At 46.0% G+C, this 18,331-nt stretch overlaps 1 protein-coding gene across 1 annotated transcript in view; it reads right to left on the bottom strand.

The window, feature by feature from the left end:
- The window catches only part of LOC142587230 (ribosomal oxygenase 1-like), a 30,414-nt gene extending 13,373 nt beyond the window's left edge, over positions 1 to 17,041 (bottom strand). Inside the window, exons 1-3 of the mRNA XM_075698100.1 lie at positions 16,942 to 17,041; positions 8,724 to 8,828; positions 916 to 1,057 (exon numbers count right to left, since the gene is read on the bottom strand). Of these exons, the coding sequence (XP_075554215.1) occupies positions 916 to 1,057; positions 8,724 to 8,828 (247 nt within the window). The 5' untranslated portion in view covers positions 16,942 to 17,041. The remainder of the gene's footprint in view (positions 1 to 915; positions 1,058 to 8,723; positions 8,829 to 16,941) is intronic.
- Between the last annotated feature and the right edge of the window lie 1,290 nt (positions 17,042 to 18,331).

Raw genomic sequence — 18,331 nt, 5'->3', positions numbered from 1 at the left:
CTACAAAGAACATTAATATTTGCATTGCTGGAATTGGCCTTGTTTTACAGTCCCAGGAAATAAAAGAGCCTCTGCCTTTACAGCAGGTGGGTTCTGCCATTTGTCATCTGCTTGTTCTAGAAATGGGTGCTTTCATTCATTGTATGATTTAATTTAAAAAACATTTTGAAAGCCTCATGTCGCATTGCGTGACGCAGTTGCCATGACTGTTCGCCAGTCAAACTGCAAATATTTACTGTGGTGACTGTAGTGTAGCGTACGTCTTGACCACAGTGAAAGATACAGAGACCACGCTACAGCAGATGTGCCTGGAACAGATCGAGAAGGGCACGTGCCTTTTCACAGTCCAATTTTCGATCTTCTGCTCTTGTAATTCCTTCCTATTGAATGGTCCAGACTCGCTGGCACACATCCACACAGTTACCCTATAGACGGGCTGCAGGAAATTCTCTAGCTGTTTCCAAGCAAGCTCTGGTTCCTTTCATCTTTAGTTTTCCCTCAAGCAGACAGCTCTCACTGAAAATACTTTTGCTAGAATTTACCAAAATGTAGGCATTTTAAAACGAGACACAATGTTGAAAAGTGTCATTTCATGTTTGCTTTCACTTATGCTCTATGCTCTTCACATTTTCCAGGTAAGGCTTTGGCCACAGCAAACTTTGAAAGCCTGGAATCAAGCATTACCAGGTGTTTTTTTGCAAATAATCATGCACAACCTAGCCAAAAATAAGACTTGCCCTGATGAAGAGAAGCCCTTCTATTGAAAGGTTTGTGCTTGGCGACATCATTTATTCGACCAATGTTGATCATTTTAGGTCACCATGTTCCTGTGGCCATCTGTCGTGTCTAAGTTGTTAAAAAGTAGCTTTAGAGACCTGGCTGTGCAAGATGCTGCAGCAGGAATTGGATGCTCACCCTGTGAAAGGAGTGGCGGCAGCGCTTCGTGCAGGTGAGCTTTGCCACATTGGTCAACAGCTGCGTCAACAGGACAATAGTTTACCAACTTCTCCACCAGGTGTCGCACTTTTCCCAAGAAGGCTTCACGTGCATCGCTCACCTGCACAAGTTAAAGAAAATGTACATTACCATAACTCCCATTTGTGTCCAGACAGCTTCAAGACATTCGCATAGGGTAGATGCTGCAAGAGAACTAGCATCACTGGCTTGCGACGTCACGCTAGTCAAACACAACTCCGATCATCTCTTGAACTGTCACCTTCTCTATACTTCTCTGAAGCTGCAGCTACCACAACTACCCACCAGCTGTGATACAACATTGCTGTGCCAACTGTGGCTGGATGCACCGTTCAGAAAGGCTAAACAATTTTTTTCGCATCTGACTGAAGAGCACACATCCATGAAACAGTTGCAAGTGTGTGGAGGTACTTGAACAGTTTCTCTACGTATGTCCCTCCTACAACGACCAGTTCGTACTCTGTACCATGTTAGATCAGTTGGACTCGGAAACACTCTTGGCGACAAGGGCACCTGAGCTGTGGCCATGTTTGTCACAAGCTCGTAAAGCAACATGTGCACTGCTGCAGTTCCTAAAGTTGAAAGACTTCACTGACCAGATGCTGAATATAACCGCATTCGATAACCTGGACTCAAGAACATTCCTGGTGACAAAGGTGGCTACAAGCGACATGTGCATTGTTGCAGTTGCTAAATCTCAAAGATTTCATTCACCAGAGGCTTAAGAACGTTCCATTAGGTAACATGAAATCATAAACATTTGTGGTGACAAAGGTGGCTACATGCTACATGGCTACATGCATGACAAGCTCAAAAGTGACATGCACATTGCTACAGTTGTTAAAGTAGACAGCATTCAGCTACCAGTTGTAATTTTGATGTAGAGAAAAGAACAAAAACATAACCAGTATTCTCGTTCCTTTCTTGTTTCTTTTGCGTGACATACAAAACAACATCAATAGATGCTGTCTTGTATGTCGCAGCTCCATTTGCAGGAGTAAGCGAAAGCATGTCTACACTGAAGTATATTACCACCATTTTATTGTGCTGTAGGTAACTTCACAAAACAAATTCATTCTGCCTTATGGGTACTGTTTAAAACACCTGTTTCATTCAACATTCTTTTCATTCAAGCAAGGCTGGGACCACTTATTGGCACATGCATAGGCAAGTGTGAGGCAGAGCCTTTTTAAAAAGACTGTAAAAATGTCACATGCACGGAATAAGCCGGTTCACTGATGTGCACCAATGCACCCCACTTTTGTCTTTGAGTACTAGAGAAAGATTTTGTCACTGCAACAAAACATTATGAAAAAATATTCTTGTCACATGATCTAGCAAGACAAAGGTGGTCATTATTTTCCTGCCCCCCACTTGTAATAATCGGAATATTGTTACTCAACCTAAATTGACTGTATGTGTCTAGCTCAGTGAATACATTTGCCCCCCCCACCCCCCACCCCAATTTGCCTGCCAGTTCTTAACCGTCATTTGTGCTTTCATATTTACATTCCCAGTGTTTTTCAATGGTTGTTTTGGTAAATCTACTACAATCAGAACAATTCAACAAACACCTTCAGTGATAAAAGAAACATGGAAATTGAGGTTGAAATACTAGTATTCAAAAAGAATTCAAAGCATTCAACACCACCTTGTCACAAGTACTGCAGCTTTACAAGCTTTGCTAATCTGTGAGTGCTAAGGAGACAGCCATTTTGTGTACTCGGAAATTGGCAGTTGTATTCTCTCCTTCCAGGCATTGGGAGCTAAGTAAGAATTTTAATCTGCCTTGAGTTTACCAGTGTGTTACCAGTCTGTTGCTTGTAATCTGGCAATCTTCAGCTATGATACTCTAAGCTACACCTTCTGTGCACTGTGCATGGCAACATTTGAACAGTTGTAATGCAGCACACGCAGTTAATTCTACAAACACTGCAAGAAAGACAAATATGCATTTGTCCTACGCAATGTGCAGTACACTTGCTGTGACAGCTCTAGGTTTGATGGCCTAAATATGTGCCCTTTCACTTACACCTTTGTTTACTTCCATTTTGCACAGGAAGACTGTGGTCATTGAGGTGAAACGCATATGGCTTTAAATCTAAAATTAAAATTTTTTGGCTTTACACCCCAAAACTTGGCTATGAGAGGTACCGTAACGGTAGCCTCTGAGTTTGTTTCGACTACGTGGCGTTCTTGGCACCCTTAACATGCACTCAAAGTTCATCAGCCCGTCAGAATATGGCTGCTGTGATTAGGAATTGAATTCGCAACATTGTTCTGAGCAGCAGAACAACACACTCTGTAAGTTATCGAGGCAAGTCACAAACATATGGCTGACTAACAAAGGACACAGGTAACACTTGCGCTAGCAATATGCTTTGCTAGCAAACAGATAAATCCACCACAATTCTTCTTTCCTTGGTTCACATGTTCTGCATTTGGCACACAAAGTCGGGCGCAAACGAGAGTGGTTAACAGACACCTGTTGCAGCAACATTATTTTTAAGAGCCATAACTGTTACTGCAAAGAAACAAAATGTTGTAAAAAAATTATCGTGTTTAACGTAACAAAACTGTACAGTGGGTTATGATGGATGCTGTAGTGGAGCACTCCAGATGAATATTGACCATGTGAGATTCCGTAAATTGCAGCCAATACATGGTACAGGAGGGTTTTTGCATTCAGCTTTCATCGGAATGTAGCTCCCTCAATCGGGAATCGAACTCGTGACCTCGGGCTCACCAGCAAGGGCTTTGTAATGCTGTCCAGCTATCAACGACACATGCAAGACCAACGCATGGAGGATTAGAAGGCCTACAGAGGCAAAGTGCGTTTTGCTCCAAAAGCGATGAAGCCAAGTGGATGCTTCGCTCAGTCAGGTCTGTCGCTTCCACTGCTCTCATGACTGCACACACATTAGCGTTCTTTCTGAACAGCTGTGTACATACCATACCGTAAGGAATGTCAAGCTAAATTTATGCAATCCCCACCTTTTTTTTCTTGGACACTGACGAACACCGACAGTTTTCGTTCGGTCTCACCTCGTGCGTCATTGAGTTGCGACACTGCTGTCACACTGCACACCATGGCACCGTTCCTAGACGTCTTCAGTGCAATGCTAAACCTTACTATTCGCCACGAGATCGAGCTGTAGGTGGCAGCATCATTGCTGCGTTAGTGCGGACAAGCGATTCTCTCTCTTTTTTTTTTACTACTCAGTGATATTCGCGCCACCTCATTCGTGTTGCATGGTATCACAAAGATGGCAGAGTGATGAATACATTGCAACAAATCGCTAAAGCACAGCAATCACATATCGCTGCACTCATCAGATTTCTTTAAAACAGCAAGGAAAAATGCTTTCTGTGGTTTAACAGAAACACAAAGCGATAATAAAATTGCTATGATTGTGGCGAACAGAGAGCGCAACGATAGCACATTGTATGCTTGACATGGGCAGTCACTGATTTCACTGCAGCACAAGGACAGCGAAACGTTAAATGCTTCTGTACATCATAAAAAAATCCAGACAGCATTTATGGCGGTGCTACAATCACAGAAGAAATTGGCTTTAATATGCAAGCTGCGTGCGCACATGTAAACGCGTAAGGCATAGGAGACGATGCACGGTGCAATCCACACTCTGTGGTTCATCCGGTGCCCGCCAGCTAGTGACTCTGCTTGATCTTGCAGTCAGTAGCTTTCAATGCTTCGCCTTTACGCGAAACAGACAATATTTCTTTAGACATTTCAATTAAGAAGAACAGTTGCCTTCCTTGGCTTCACTTCCTGTTTTCATATGGTTATAACTAACAAACAATGGAACCCCTCGGTCCACCTTCTCATTCATTTCACTCCAATTGTACAGCAATCCACGTTTTTCACGGCGCAACAGTGCATGCGCCCTGCCCTACCGGATTAGTTATGAAACGTTTCGGAAGGGACCCGCACGCGGCCACGCAGCCAGATATCGGGAACAGCTACCCCGTAAAAAAAATCGCATGGATGCTCAATGCAGCGAACACTTGTGCCGTGTATCGCGTTGAAACTCTTCTGGTAGCTCGACGTCGGTGTGGTGCCAGAAACGCGCGTAAGACCAAAGAGCCGGGGCTTCATAGTTGCCGCCTTGCATTGACGGCTGTCAAAATTATCGTTAAACCCCTGCGTTACAATTGGGCGACACTTAAAAAAACATGTTGCTGACGCAGTATTCTTGCAGCGTCGGCCCACTGTTGCTGGTGGTGGCAGCGCGTGCCTGGCTTCATGTACTCTTTTAAGGCATGGCAACACTGCGTCGATACGAGACTGACAAGGCGCTGACACCGACGATTGGCCGACAATTCAGCATAGTGTCACTGAGACCATTTGATCATAATAGGCCAACAACGACGCAACCGAAGGGTGCAAGTTGTCATATAGTGCGACGGGCTTTCTTGTCAACGGCACCGACAAAATCAGCGTGCCGACCATGATAGCTAGACCGAACACAACGCGATCAGCCATTGAACCGACAACACGATTGCTGCAGCTCATTCACTTATAAATATAATTATTTGAGCTCAAAATGGGTCGACATGCCTTCGAAGTTGAAATGAACGAGCTTCAGTCCTCTCATGCCGTGCACGTGAAGTTGGAGTCAACGTTGATCCTGTTTAGCGAGAGATGGGCTAGGCTTGACCCTGTCGAGTTCGTGCAGCCGCTACCGATGGAGCTGAACTTAAAAAATAAGCAGTCAGGACGAAGGAAACTGCTCTTATAGTTAAGTTGTGGCCCTACAGCGATTTGGTAACTACTACAGCAATTTGATAACTACGTACACAATAAGCGGCAAGCGGCGGCACAGCGCTCTGCCAGCATCTTGTACTTTGGTCACCGTTCCCGAACGCCGGCGGTCGCATTCCCATACATGGTGGGCGTGTGTGTGTTGTTATACTGACACATTTCTCAGTCCCATAGAAGCACTGTTTACCTCTGCGTCAAACGGGAAAGAAGAGAATAATCATTCGGCACAGCAGCATAAGCTCGCTCAGTTGCCAACGGTGTCAGCGATGGCATCCATGGTTTCGCTAGAAAACTACATGGCCTATAAGTTGGGGCTTATGCCGAGCACAGCTGTCTCTAATAATCCTTTATAGCACGTACAAACTGTAACAGTCAATGAGGGCAGAATGATGGGCAAGAAAATCCAGACCGAGAATGAGTTCGTGAGGGCAATGCTCGATGACGGTGAAGAGCACGACGGTGTTTCTCTCAGCAATGGTGAGTCGGGCAGAGCACATGCCAACAATAGCGACAGCCCCTCCATTGGCGACTTGTACGAATCGGTTCGGGGCAGGCGTCAGAACTTTCTTGAGCCGACGGCGAAGAGCAGCACTCATAATGGACACATGCGCCCCGGTGTCAATCAACGCGCACACAGGAACATTGTCGACGAGAACGTCCAAAAGATTCTTGTTCGTCGGTAAGGTGAAGCGAGGATTTTGAGCCAATGTCGTCTTTGCAGCTTCACCTCCAGAAGCTGCGCTGTCTAGTTTTCCGGTCGGGGGTGCGACGACTAGGTCGGAGAAGGAGCACGGCGAGACGGGGGCGAGCGAGATTGACGACGGGAGGGAGAAGGCGAGCGGGAGTAGCGGGGTCGTGTCAAAGGCGTCGCAGGGTCAGATGATGGGCTGGGCATAGAAGGGGCGAAGGAAAAGGACGCACTAGAGGGGCGAGGGTGGTAATTAGGAGAATAGCGTGTGGGGGAAGTCCAGCGGCTGCGGCAGTGGCGAGCGACATGTCCAATGCGTCGGCAGTTAAAACAGATCGGCTTGTCGTCCACGGTTCGCCATTCGGAGGGGTTGCGCTGTCCATAAGAGTAAGAAGGGCGCTGTGGGGCCGTGCGTGGAGAGAGAGGTTCCGAGCATGCGGAACGAATGGAGTGCAGGCCGACGTTGGATAACTCTTGACGGACGATGGCCTGGATCAAGGAGATTGTCACCGGAGAATGATCAGGTGACGGAAATGAAGGGGCCGCCGGTTGTGCCGCTTCGACCTCACGGCGAATAATGCGGGTCAAGTCACATCGCGACGGCTGGTGGAAGAGGTCATCACAGGATGACGTAGCAGCTGTGTTGGGAAGTCGCGTGATGTGCTGGGATAACCGGCGGCTTTTAGCATGCTCAAGACGGCGGCACTCCTTGAGGATCGTATCGATGCTGGTGACGTTGGTAAACACCAGTAAATTGAAGGCGTCGTCAGCAATCCCTTTGAGGACGTGATTTACCTTATCGTCCTAAGACATGGTCGGGTCAGCCTTGGCACAAAGGGCCAAGACGTCGAGAATGTAGGACACGTAGGACTCGGTCGACGTCTGTACACGTGTGGCTAGGGCTTTCTTGGCATTGACTTGACGACCGAAGGGATTGCCAAAAAGGTCGCGGAGCTTCTCTTTGAAGAGATCCCAGCTCGAGATCTCCTCTTCGTGAGTCTGGAACCATGCAAGTGGAGCTCCGTCGAGGTAGAAAACAACGTTCGCGAGCATAATAGTCGAATCCCGCCTGTGACTGGTGCTGACACGTTCGTATAAGCGGAGCCAGTCGCAACATCAGGACTGCTGACTCCGTTGAAAACACCAGGATCCCGAGGTGGGGAAATGGCGACGTAGGTCGGGGCTGCAGGCGGAGACGGTTGCGTAGAGGAAGTGCCGCCAGCAGGAGCCGAAGTTGCACTGTCGCCGTTGCGACCGCTGCGAAGCTACATGACGGGTACGGGGAACGTCCACCTCCACCAAATTAATGTTACGTGTAGCTCACGTACGAGTCTACAATATATTTACACGTAGACAAGCGGTGGCAATGATGGCGACGCTATATCAAGCGGTGGCCACGTCGTCTTCCTTCTCCTCAGTGCAGCCACACTGTGAAGGCTGTTCCGTAGCAATATGATGAAGTTAAACAAGAGCGAGAATCAGTAAGTAGTAACAGCCCGCAATATATATGCGTCTGGATCACAGTTGCAGTTGATTAAGTGACTCGGCCGCTCATATTGACTCGTCTCGGGGAGGAACAATGCGGCTCACATGTGCAGATATCTACGTTTTGCTACGTTTTGAGATTATTTCACATAAGCGATGCACCGTTTCTACAATATCCGAAGCTAACAGCGATCTGAAGCTGTAGATGTAAACAAATGCACCGCTTTGGCAAATCCTACGTGGAAGGCTGCGTTCGAAGGTTTCTTGAATATGCGAAATGTTTAGTGAATGTGTAAAAGGAATGCAAAAAGCGATGTGCAATCGCAGGCATCAGCGATAACGAACTCTAAGACAGCCGCGTCCGCAGACGGAACTCGGCGCGCCTTTATTGGCCGCGCTGTTACCACAACAGTGCACTCGGGCCTATTCACCCACAGTAGTCAATGGGTGAACGACATGCTGCCCCGGAGAAACAATTAATAATTAATCGCGATCCACGAGACGCACAACCGACACGCACTCAACATGGGCGCAGGTACACAAATCAACCGCCGAAATCCCCGACACACTCCCAAAACGTTACCAGCGGCATGCGTCAGAGGGCAGCACAACAACATGAAAGAGGGGGATTGTATCAGTTCCCGATATTAACCTGCAATACAGCAGTTTTCATGCAAATAGCAGCAAATTGCTCACTTGAAAACGTAGTAGATTTCATGCTGCAAGGCCCTGTTTGAAGTTGCACACACACACTATTTAACAACAAGCAAGCAGACAAAGGTTACAAACCACATCTGCATTGGCCACGCCCATGTAGTTTAGGTAACCTCTTGGTAGAGATTTCCTGTACTCTACATCTTCCTCCATGGCCAGTTGCAATGCTTGGGGGATCATCTGAAAGAGAAATATTGAAACAATTATGAAAAATAACAGAATGCCAACCAGAGGTGCCTGAAATAGATTACTGAAACAATTAAGCTCATTGTTTCAAGCCTTTTGATATAGTGAAAAAGGCGGCTGGAAACATAACCCCTCAATGATCACACACTGCTATGATCACTGCCATTAGGTTTTTTTTTTCTTTCCTCAAATGCAGTATAATGGAGGCTATATTAACGCGCACGCATGGTAACTACAAGCCAGTGCCACGCACAGCATTGCTTGAGTGAAAAAGGCAGACAGAAACATTTCCAAGATATGTGAGAACTTGTACCAAACTAATTAAACTAACCGCACAAAGGAAAAGCATTTGAACGCAAGAGAAGAGAAAGGACAAAATACGGCACTGCATCAACCGAACAAAGGAAATCATTGAAACATCCGAGTTGATACGTTGCGACACCAGATGCTTCACCAATTGCTATATCTGAGGAAAAGCTTTCAAACTTGGAATGCAGAATGTCCATAAATATCATAGCATGCATATCGTATTGGCTTCGCCAACTTCTTTTTTGGTGCCTTTTGTGTATATTTTGTTCATATCACTTCCGTTTTCTATTTTTTATTTTTTCATCTCTTAAGCATTTATTTTGTTAAATTTTTTGTGGCTGCCCGTGAGTTGTATAAAAGCATCCGTGTCAAATAGAATGAACTAGTTGGAAGTCAGCGTTGTGTTTCATCCCCTTATATTCTCTGGTGTCCAAGTTTTACTTTCACACTGTTAGTTTAATTATGACCAACCAACTACTAGCACAGGCTTGCACCCTATTTTCCCAAACTGCACACATTACGACACCAAATCATCTTTTCTTGCATTTTTTCCATCTCGCCTTGGCTTGTTTCCTGCCACTAAAATGACAAGGACGATGGCCATATATTCATATACCTCCACAAAGTTCCAATGTCTTTTGATGGGCTACATAGGTTGTTCGATTAATGTTTTTTTAAGCAAGCAGGCTTCCAGCAAAGTACTGACAGTTGAAAACTATTTTGCACACACACAGTAAAACTTTATAGACAGGCAAAACAGACACATACACACGCAGAACCCTGTGGATGTCTGCTTCGCTTGCCTTGTCTTTTGTGCTATTCCTTGCAAAGATGTTGCCGTACCAACTAGCTCGAATTTAGATCTCAGCACACTGTAAATCATGTGTTCTGGGTGAAAGGCATGATTAGCAATCACCTTTTGCAAATACATAAGTAAAGACGTACTGTTCACCAAAAGTGGTGGTATTCCAGGAGATGCTATGCATACAGCTGGTTCGAGACCTATCCATATTAATCACCAAAAACAGTGAAGCCAACGATACAGCAAAACCTCGACATAACGAAAATGGATATAACGAATTATCGTGTACAACGAAGTAAATTAAAAATTTGGTTTGCCACGCTTTATTTTAATGGGCTGACCTACGGCTATAATGACATCAAAACTACAAGATCCAACGCAACATCAGACATAGCGAAACAAATATTTGCTCCCTTGTACTGTGTCATTCAAAACATGTTTCTTGGGAGGCAGGCAATTTTGGGGGGACATGGCTGCTTCGCATGACTCAGAACTGAACATGTTGGAATCTATGAGCAACAGCATTCCTGGCATTTACAAAATACATAGCATGCTTGGCACTGTGCGAGAAGCCCTATCCCCCATAGGTTCTAACCCGCCGCGGTTGCTTAGTGGCTATGGTGTTGAGCTGCTAAGCACGAAGTCATGGGATTAAATCCCGGCCACAGCGGCCGCATTCCGATGGGGGCAAAATGCGAAAACACCCATGTACTTAGATTTAGGTGAACGTTAAAGAACCCCAGGTGGTCAAACATTCTGGAGTCCGCCCCACTACGGCACGCCTCATAATCAGAACATGGTTTTGGCACGTAAAACCCTATAATTTAATATCTTTTTTTACACTTCCGGTGCCGAGCCATCAAAATCTCACAAAAGTGATCTTATCGCCGAAAGGAACTGACCAAGAAAACAGCCCCTTGGTACCGTAAACTAGAATATACAGGCAGCGTGCCAACCGACGCATGCCGCATCTTGACACACAGAGTAGCGTGCATGGCGGAGTGTTGTTGCCCACTAATGAACATGTCTAGCAAGCGGTAGCTCCAAACACAGCCTGTCTGGATGTGCGCTCCAGACCAGCCGTGCTTCAGTGCACAACACACTTCACCACTATGCACCTTCAATAATCAGCGACTGCAATCATGTCTTTTTCTTTTCTTTAATAAAATAACATTTCCAGGTGAGCTAGCGTTCCACGTCATGCCTCAGTCTTATTCGCATGCAATTGATCAGTTGGTGGGCGGGAGTGATTTTTTCTGGGCACTTGACGTGGCTGACACGCTGCTATATAACTGTTGTAGCTGGGATCGACCACACGATCTGAGTGGTCCGACCTCCACAGGACCGAGTCGCCGACCTCAGCAATAAAGGCAGCACAGCACCACGAGCGCGTGTAAAAGCTGCGGCAATAAAAAGTGAGAAGTTAAATGCAAGCAGGCAAAAAAACTGTTTGGCGACTGCAACTCTGGCTTCCCCACACAAAGGCTGCGTATGCGGCGCAGCAACCTGTACCCCCTTTACAAGCCAACTTTCCAGTGACTCAATACTGGGCATGCACCCTGGCAACGAATATTAGCAGCAACAACGTAATTTTCTGCGCCGCTCTAGTCAGTTATGCTTGCTTGGTTAGTTAATTGACATCAAGTTGTTATTACGGTTGTCAAGTGGCCATTGTCTGATACTGCGAGTTGGTTAGGTAATGCAAGAAGTAAACGTCACCTGTTTATTAATAATAATAATAATAATAATAATAATAATAATAATAATAATAATAATAATAATAATAATAATAATAATAATAATAATAATAATAATAATAATAATTAAGATACGAAAGCATGAATGCTGTAGCTTGCTAGCATAGAATGCGACATGCGTAGCGAAAATGGTAGAAAACTTGACAGTGCCTGATCACGTAGTGCCACTGTAGATAAAATACTACGTTTATACACTCTTCTTTCTTGTTATTTTTTATTACTTTCTTGAATCGATTTTCACAAAAGGCACACGAACGCTGCATTCATAAGAAGTCAACAGAGAATGACTCGAAGGAAAGCATAGGGGAAACATAAATAAATGCATAGGGAAACAATAAATAAATGGAAACGAAAGTGAATAGAAAAAGCTGACCGCCAGTGAGATACGAACCCACATCTTCGCATTACACGTGCGATGCACTAACAAAGTGAGCTGCCGCGGCGCCGTTTTCCTGTACACGTTCTTAGTACGTATGTGTGTGTGCTAGATCTAACCCGGGGAGTGTTACCTAGCGCCACCATTCAGGGCCTTGGCAGTGGAGTGTGAACATCCTATCTACCACAGGCATCACGTAGTACGTGAACTTTTTTGGTTGAAGGCAACGGATCAATAAACCCTCGTACGCTGCCTGAAGACATCAAAAAGATCTGCCGGACTCTAGGACCTCGCTATGTAATGAACGGGAAGAAAGGAAACCGAGGGGGCCCGATTTTTATTAATCGCAATCATAATAAGCCCATGGACAATGACACGAAGGAAAGCGCAGGGGAAATTATTTGTTGTTGCTACTGCATGTGCGTGTAAAACGTGCGCGTGTAAAATAAAGACAAGCGTAATTTCCGCGAAGGAACCGGTAACTTAACAACGCATTCTAACGACGCTTTGTTTTTGTTGTAAAAAGTTATTCTAAGAAAGAAAAAAACAAACCACAAGGTGACAGTGTTTCAAACTATACCCCCAGCTGAGGATTAGTCTCGTAACCCTGGCCTCACCATTTACGGCAATGGCGCCAACTTGGGTCGCAGACACGCCACCGGTGGCGTTCGCGAGTCTCATTCTGCCTCCCGCCACCTACCGCGCCGCAAAGCGCAGTGAGCGCTCAGTCGTTGGCTGCGGTGGTGGTAGTAGGCACCGGCAACACTATATAGCTAGTGATTCTGCCTTGACAGCAGAAATCGGGCTAAAGGGGGCGTGTCATTTAGCAGGCGTTGTGATGATAGAACCAGATAACTTAGTCCATACAAAGTGCATACAGTCCATATAAAGAAATAAAGTCCACATGATATGAAATTCACGATTGTCTGCGGGCTGTTATAACGGACTTAATAGGGATGCCCGCGCACAGGCGTTGCATCTGATGGAATTAATATGCCATTGGCAGGACTATATAGTCAGTAATTCTACCTTGACAACAGCCACCATCGAAATGAGTTATTATCAGGCGTGTAACTAGAGTGGAACAACTCTTTCCCACATCTCCATGAAAGTTCGCTGCCATCTAGTGCCGCCACCGCGTATCCTGGGCGTTGCCTCGAAAATGTAAGGCCTGCCTGTGCGTGCAAATGCTGACAAATGCGTCTCGTCTCGTGGCAATCTGGCTATTTTCGTGCGCATTGCGCCGTTTCTTAACTAGAAGCGAGAAGACTTATACCAGACGAACAATTGACCGCTAAGTGTCGTGTGTGGGCATTAAGTGAACGGGCGTGTTAACAGCGATATCAACAGAGGACTCGGAGGTCTGCACGAGTGTGGCGATCGCGTCAGAACGCTTCCATTGTTCGTGACGACGACCGAGGCGGCGCGAATCTCCGTATCGACATAATATTCTACTTGTATTCTGCCTGCGTTGACATATACTTCAGCGCTGATTTCCTGTGTTTTGTTTGAATGTCGATAATCGTGGTGCATGAGTAACTCCCTCGTACGCCCGCCTCCTCGTTTTCTGTTTCCCTGTCCTATCACATTGTTTTGTCTACTACATTTGCCTTCTCTGTAGGTTTTGTCTCGCGTGTTACTCTTTAAGCGCACAAGTACGAAGGATCCGTAGCTGTTCCTGGGCGCTATAATAAACATTCATTATTATTATTATTATTATTATTATTATTATTATTATTATTATTATTATTATTATTATTATTATTATTATTATTATTATTATTATTATTATTATTATTATTATTATTATTATTATTATTATTATTATTATTATATAGCAAAAGAATATACAGTTGGGCGAGTTGGTACGGTAACATTATTTTGGCTTCTAGCGCGAAGTAAAACACGGACACAGAAAGGAGCAGACAGGACGAGCCTGCTCCTTTCTGTGTCCGTGTTTCACTTCGCGCTAGAAGCCAAAATAATATCATATAGCCTTGCTTGACTACGCAACGACAAAGCAACCTCCTCACCTCCAACTCGCTTGCACTCAGTTCACTTCTTCCAGTGGACTGTCCGCCGCACCAGGGTCGCAGCCAGAAATGGGAGGGGGGGGGAGGCACGCCGAAATGTCCATGTTCCAGGATGCCACCTGTCGAGGCCCTCCCTTCCCTCATCCACTCCGTCCCCGGTCAAGTGCGTGCTCCGCCCCCCCCCCCGCCCCCCGGAAAAAATGGGTCCCGTAACGACACTGCACCGCACTGGCACAGCGCGCAGCCTAATCAAAGGCTCGTCGCTCACGCTTCAAGAGGCGGGTTATTCCAGCCCGCAGGTGGCGCAAGGGAAGTCCAGACCGTTTCTCCGACGCTGGCGGCACGCACTTATCGCGTTAGACCGGCGACCATGCGCGAACTTGTTCCAGGATGGAATCGCGAAGGGAGGGACGCGGGGGGGGGGGGGGGGGGGGGGAGCGATTAAGCACGACCCACGGAGCAGCGTATGCGAGCGTACACGCCGAAAGCCCACCGCTCCGTAAAGCGAGCCCGTATACCGTTGGCAGCGCGCGCGCCTCAAGTCGTCCGCGCGGTTCCGCTCCCCCCTTTGACCGAGCCCCTCGAGCTCCGCTCGGACGTAGAGACGCGCTGCGTGAAGGCGCAGCGGGACGCCGCGCGTTTCCGCTGAGACGAACCGGGGAGCGCCTTCTGTCAGGGCGGGTCCGAACGCCGCGGTGCAGGAGGTGCACCCCCGGTGCAGACGAACTGCGCAAAACGTGACGTCACGAAAACATGCGACGGCGACAGCGCTGCTGTCGCTTTCGGTGTGGGCAAGAGAACAAGAGAGAGAGAGAACACACATTTCATTGGCAAAACAAGTAGGAAATTTCCTCGATGATTGAAATTTCCATGTTCCTTCGCGAGCCCGCTGGATCAGCCGTTGCTGTTGGACGTGCGCGCGCTAGAGAGAGAGAGAGAGACTGAAAAGAGGGAAGGTAGGGAGGTTAACCAGACTGAGTCCAGTTTGCTACCCTACACGTGGGGAGCGGAATGGGGAGTGAAAGAGAGAGAGAGAGAGAGAAAATGAGTCTATATCGCACTTTCACATGCACTAAGTTAGGTGTAGGATGTCTATAGTCGTGCACTCAAGTCTGTTACCTTCAGGTACGTGCGCTAACTTCTGGTGGTGTCAATATAGCTCAACTGCCAACTAATTCACCTGGGGAGAGTTTTACAGAAGAAAAGTTCAGCGTTTCCAGCGTTTAAGTGGTAATCGGTGCTACGCGAAGCTTTCTTTGGTGTTTGGGCTAGTGTTGAAGAAGCGTTTTGCAAACATAAAGCTGATGACGGAAACGTTTCTACAAAATGACGCGAATGGAACGGAATTTGACACTATTCTCTGTAGCCGACTCATTCCAGACTTCTCTGCAGCTCCTCGCTCAATGCACGCTACGGTCCAGTTTTGTTCACTTCACTTCCTATTGCACACTTGTTCACATCTTGCCTCGTTTACTGCTTGTCTTTTATTTGGGTACATGTCCAGTGGTACATACCTGTTCTGAGGGCAGCGGCCAATTGAGGGCACATATACCCATGGGCCCGAGATAACAACGATAACATCTTAAAGCAACTGGCAGGTTATGAGGGATGCCATAGTGGGAGCCTTCAAATTAATTCAGCCACTTGGAGGTTGTTTAACAAACATTCAATGCACTATACGTGAGCGTTTTCACATTCAAGCCTCGTCGGAATGCAATCGCAGTAGCAGGGAATTGATCCCGCAACCTCTCCTTCAGCAGCAGAGTAATATAGACACTGCACCATCATGGCAAGCCAAATATCAAAAGGTTTAACACAAGGGTAAATGTTAGAAAATTTTGTGCAACAGAAGCAGCTGCTGCACGTGCTTTCCTGAAAGTCAACTCTGACTGGGATGCAGAAGTGTGGCCAGCTACAAAGAACATTATTATTTGCATTGCTGGAATTGGCCTTGTTTTACAGTCCCAGGAAATAAAAGAGCCTCTGCCTTTACAGCAGGTGGGTTCTGCCATTTGTCATCTGCTTGTTCTAGAAATGGGTGCTTTCATTCATTGTATGATTTAATTTAAAAAAACATTTTGAAAGCCTCATGTCGCATTGCGTGACGCAGTTGCCATGACTGTTCGCCAGTCAAACTGCAAATATTTACTGTGGTGACTGTAGTGTAGCGTACGTATTGACCACAGTGAAAGATACAGAGACCATGCTACAGCAGATGTGCCTGGAACAGATCGAGAAGGGCACGTGCCTTTTCACAGTCCAATTTTCGATCTTCTGCTCTTGTAATTGCTTCCTATTGAATGGTCCAGACTCGCTGGCACACATCCACACAGTTACCCTATAGACGGGCTGCAGGAAACTCTCTAGCTATTTCCAAGCAAGCTCTGGTTCCTTTCACTTTTAGTTTTCCCTCAAGCAGACAGCTCTCACTGAAAATACTTTTGCTAGAATTTACTAAAATGTAGGCATTTTAAAACGAGACACAATGTTGAAAAGTGTCATTTCAGCTTTGCTTTCACTTATGCTCTATGCTCTTCACATTTTCCAAGTAAGGCTTTGGCCACAGCAAACTTTGAAAGCCTGGAATCAAGCATTACCAGGTGCTTTTTTTTTCAAATAATCATGCACATCCTAGCCAAAAATAAGACTTGCCCTGATGAAGAGAAGCCCTTCTATTGAAAGGTTTGTGCTTGGCGACATCATTTATTCGACCAATGTTGATCATTTTAGGTACCCATGTTCCTGTGGCCATCTGTCGTGTCTAAGTTGTTAAAAAGTAGCTTTAGAGACCTGGCTGTCCAAGATGCTGCAGCAGGAATTGGATGCTCACCCTGTGAAAGGAGTGGCGGCAGCGCTTCGTGCAGGTGAGCTTTGCCACATTGGTCAACAGCTGCGTCAACAGGACAATAGTTTACCAACTTCTCCACCAGGTGTCGCACTTTTCCCAAAAGGCTTCACGCGCATCGCTCACCTGCACAAGTTAAAGAAAATGTACATTACCATAAGTCCCATTTGTGTCCAGACAGCTTCAAGACATTCGCATAGGGTAGATGCTGCAAGAGAACTAGCATCACTGGCTTGCGACGTCACGCTAGTCAAACACAACTCCGATCATCTCTTGAACTGTCACCTTCTCTATACTTCTCTGAAGCTGCAGCTACCACAACTACCCAGCAGCTGTGATACAACATTGCTGTGCCAACTGTGGCTGGATGCACCGTTCAGAAAGGCTAAACAATTTTTTTCGCATCTGAATGGAGAGCACACATCCATGAAACAGTTGCAAGTGTGTGGAGGTACTTGAACAGTTTCTCTACGTATGTCCCTGCTACAACGACCAGTTCGCACTCTGTACCATGTTAGATCAGTTGGACTCGGAACACTCTTGGTGACAAGGGCACCTGAACTGTGGCCATGTTTGTCACAAGCTCGTAAAGCAACATGTGCACTGCTGCAGTTCCTAAAGTTGAAAGACTTCACTGACCAGATGCTGAATATAACCGCGTTCGATAACCTGGACTCAAGAACATTCCTGGTGACAAAGGTGGCTACAAGCGACATGTGCATTGTTGCAGTTGCTAAATCTCAAAGATTTCATTCACCAGAGGCTTAAGAACGTTCCATTAGGTAACATGAAATCATAAACATTTGTGGTGACAAAGGTGGCTACATGCTACATGGCTACATGCATGACAAGCTCAAAAGTGACATGCACATTGCTACAGTTGTTAAAGTAGACAGCATTCAGCTACCAGTTGTAATTTTGATGCACAGAAAAGAGCAAAAACATAACCAGTATTCTCGCTCCTTTCTTGTTTCTTTTGCGTGACATACAAAACAACATCAATAGATGCTGTCTTGTATGTCGCAGCTCTATTTGCAGGAGAAAGCGAAAGCATGTCTACACTGAAGTATATTACCACCATTTTATTGTGCTGTAAGTAACTTCACAAAACAATTTCATTCTGCCTTATGGGTACTGTTTAAATCACCTGTTTCATTCAACATTCTTTTCATTCAAGCAAGGCTGGGACCACTTATTGGCACATGCATAGGCAAGTGTGAGGCAGAGTCTTTTTAAAAAGACTGTACAAATGTCACATGCACGGAATAAGCCGGTTCACTGATGTGCACCAATGCACCCCACTTTTGTCTTTGAGTGCAAGAGAAAGATTTTGTCACTGCAACAAAACATTATGAAACATTATTCTTGTCATATG

This window comes from Dermacentor variabilis, chromosome 7, assembly GCF_050947875.1.
Source record: "Dermacentor variabilis isolate Ectoservices chromosome 7, ASM5094787v1, whole genome shotgun sequence".
Taxonomy (NCBI): Eukaryota; Metazoa; Arthropoda; class Arachnida; order Ixodida; family Ixodidae; genus Dermacentor; species Dermacentor variabilis.
This window is presented reverse-complemented; position numbering and strand designations above follow the sequence as displayed.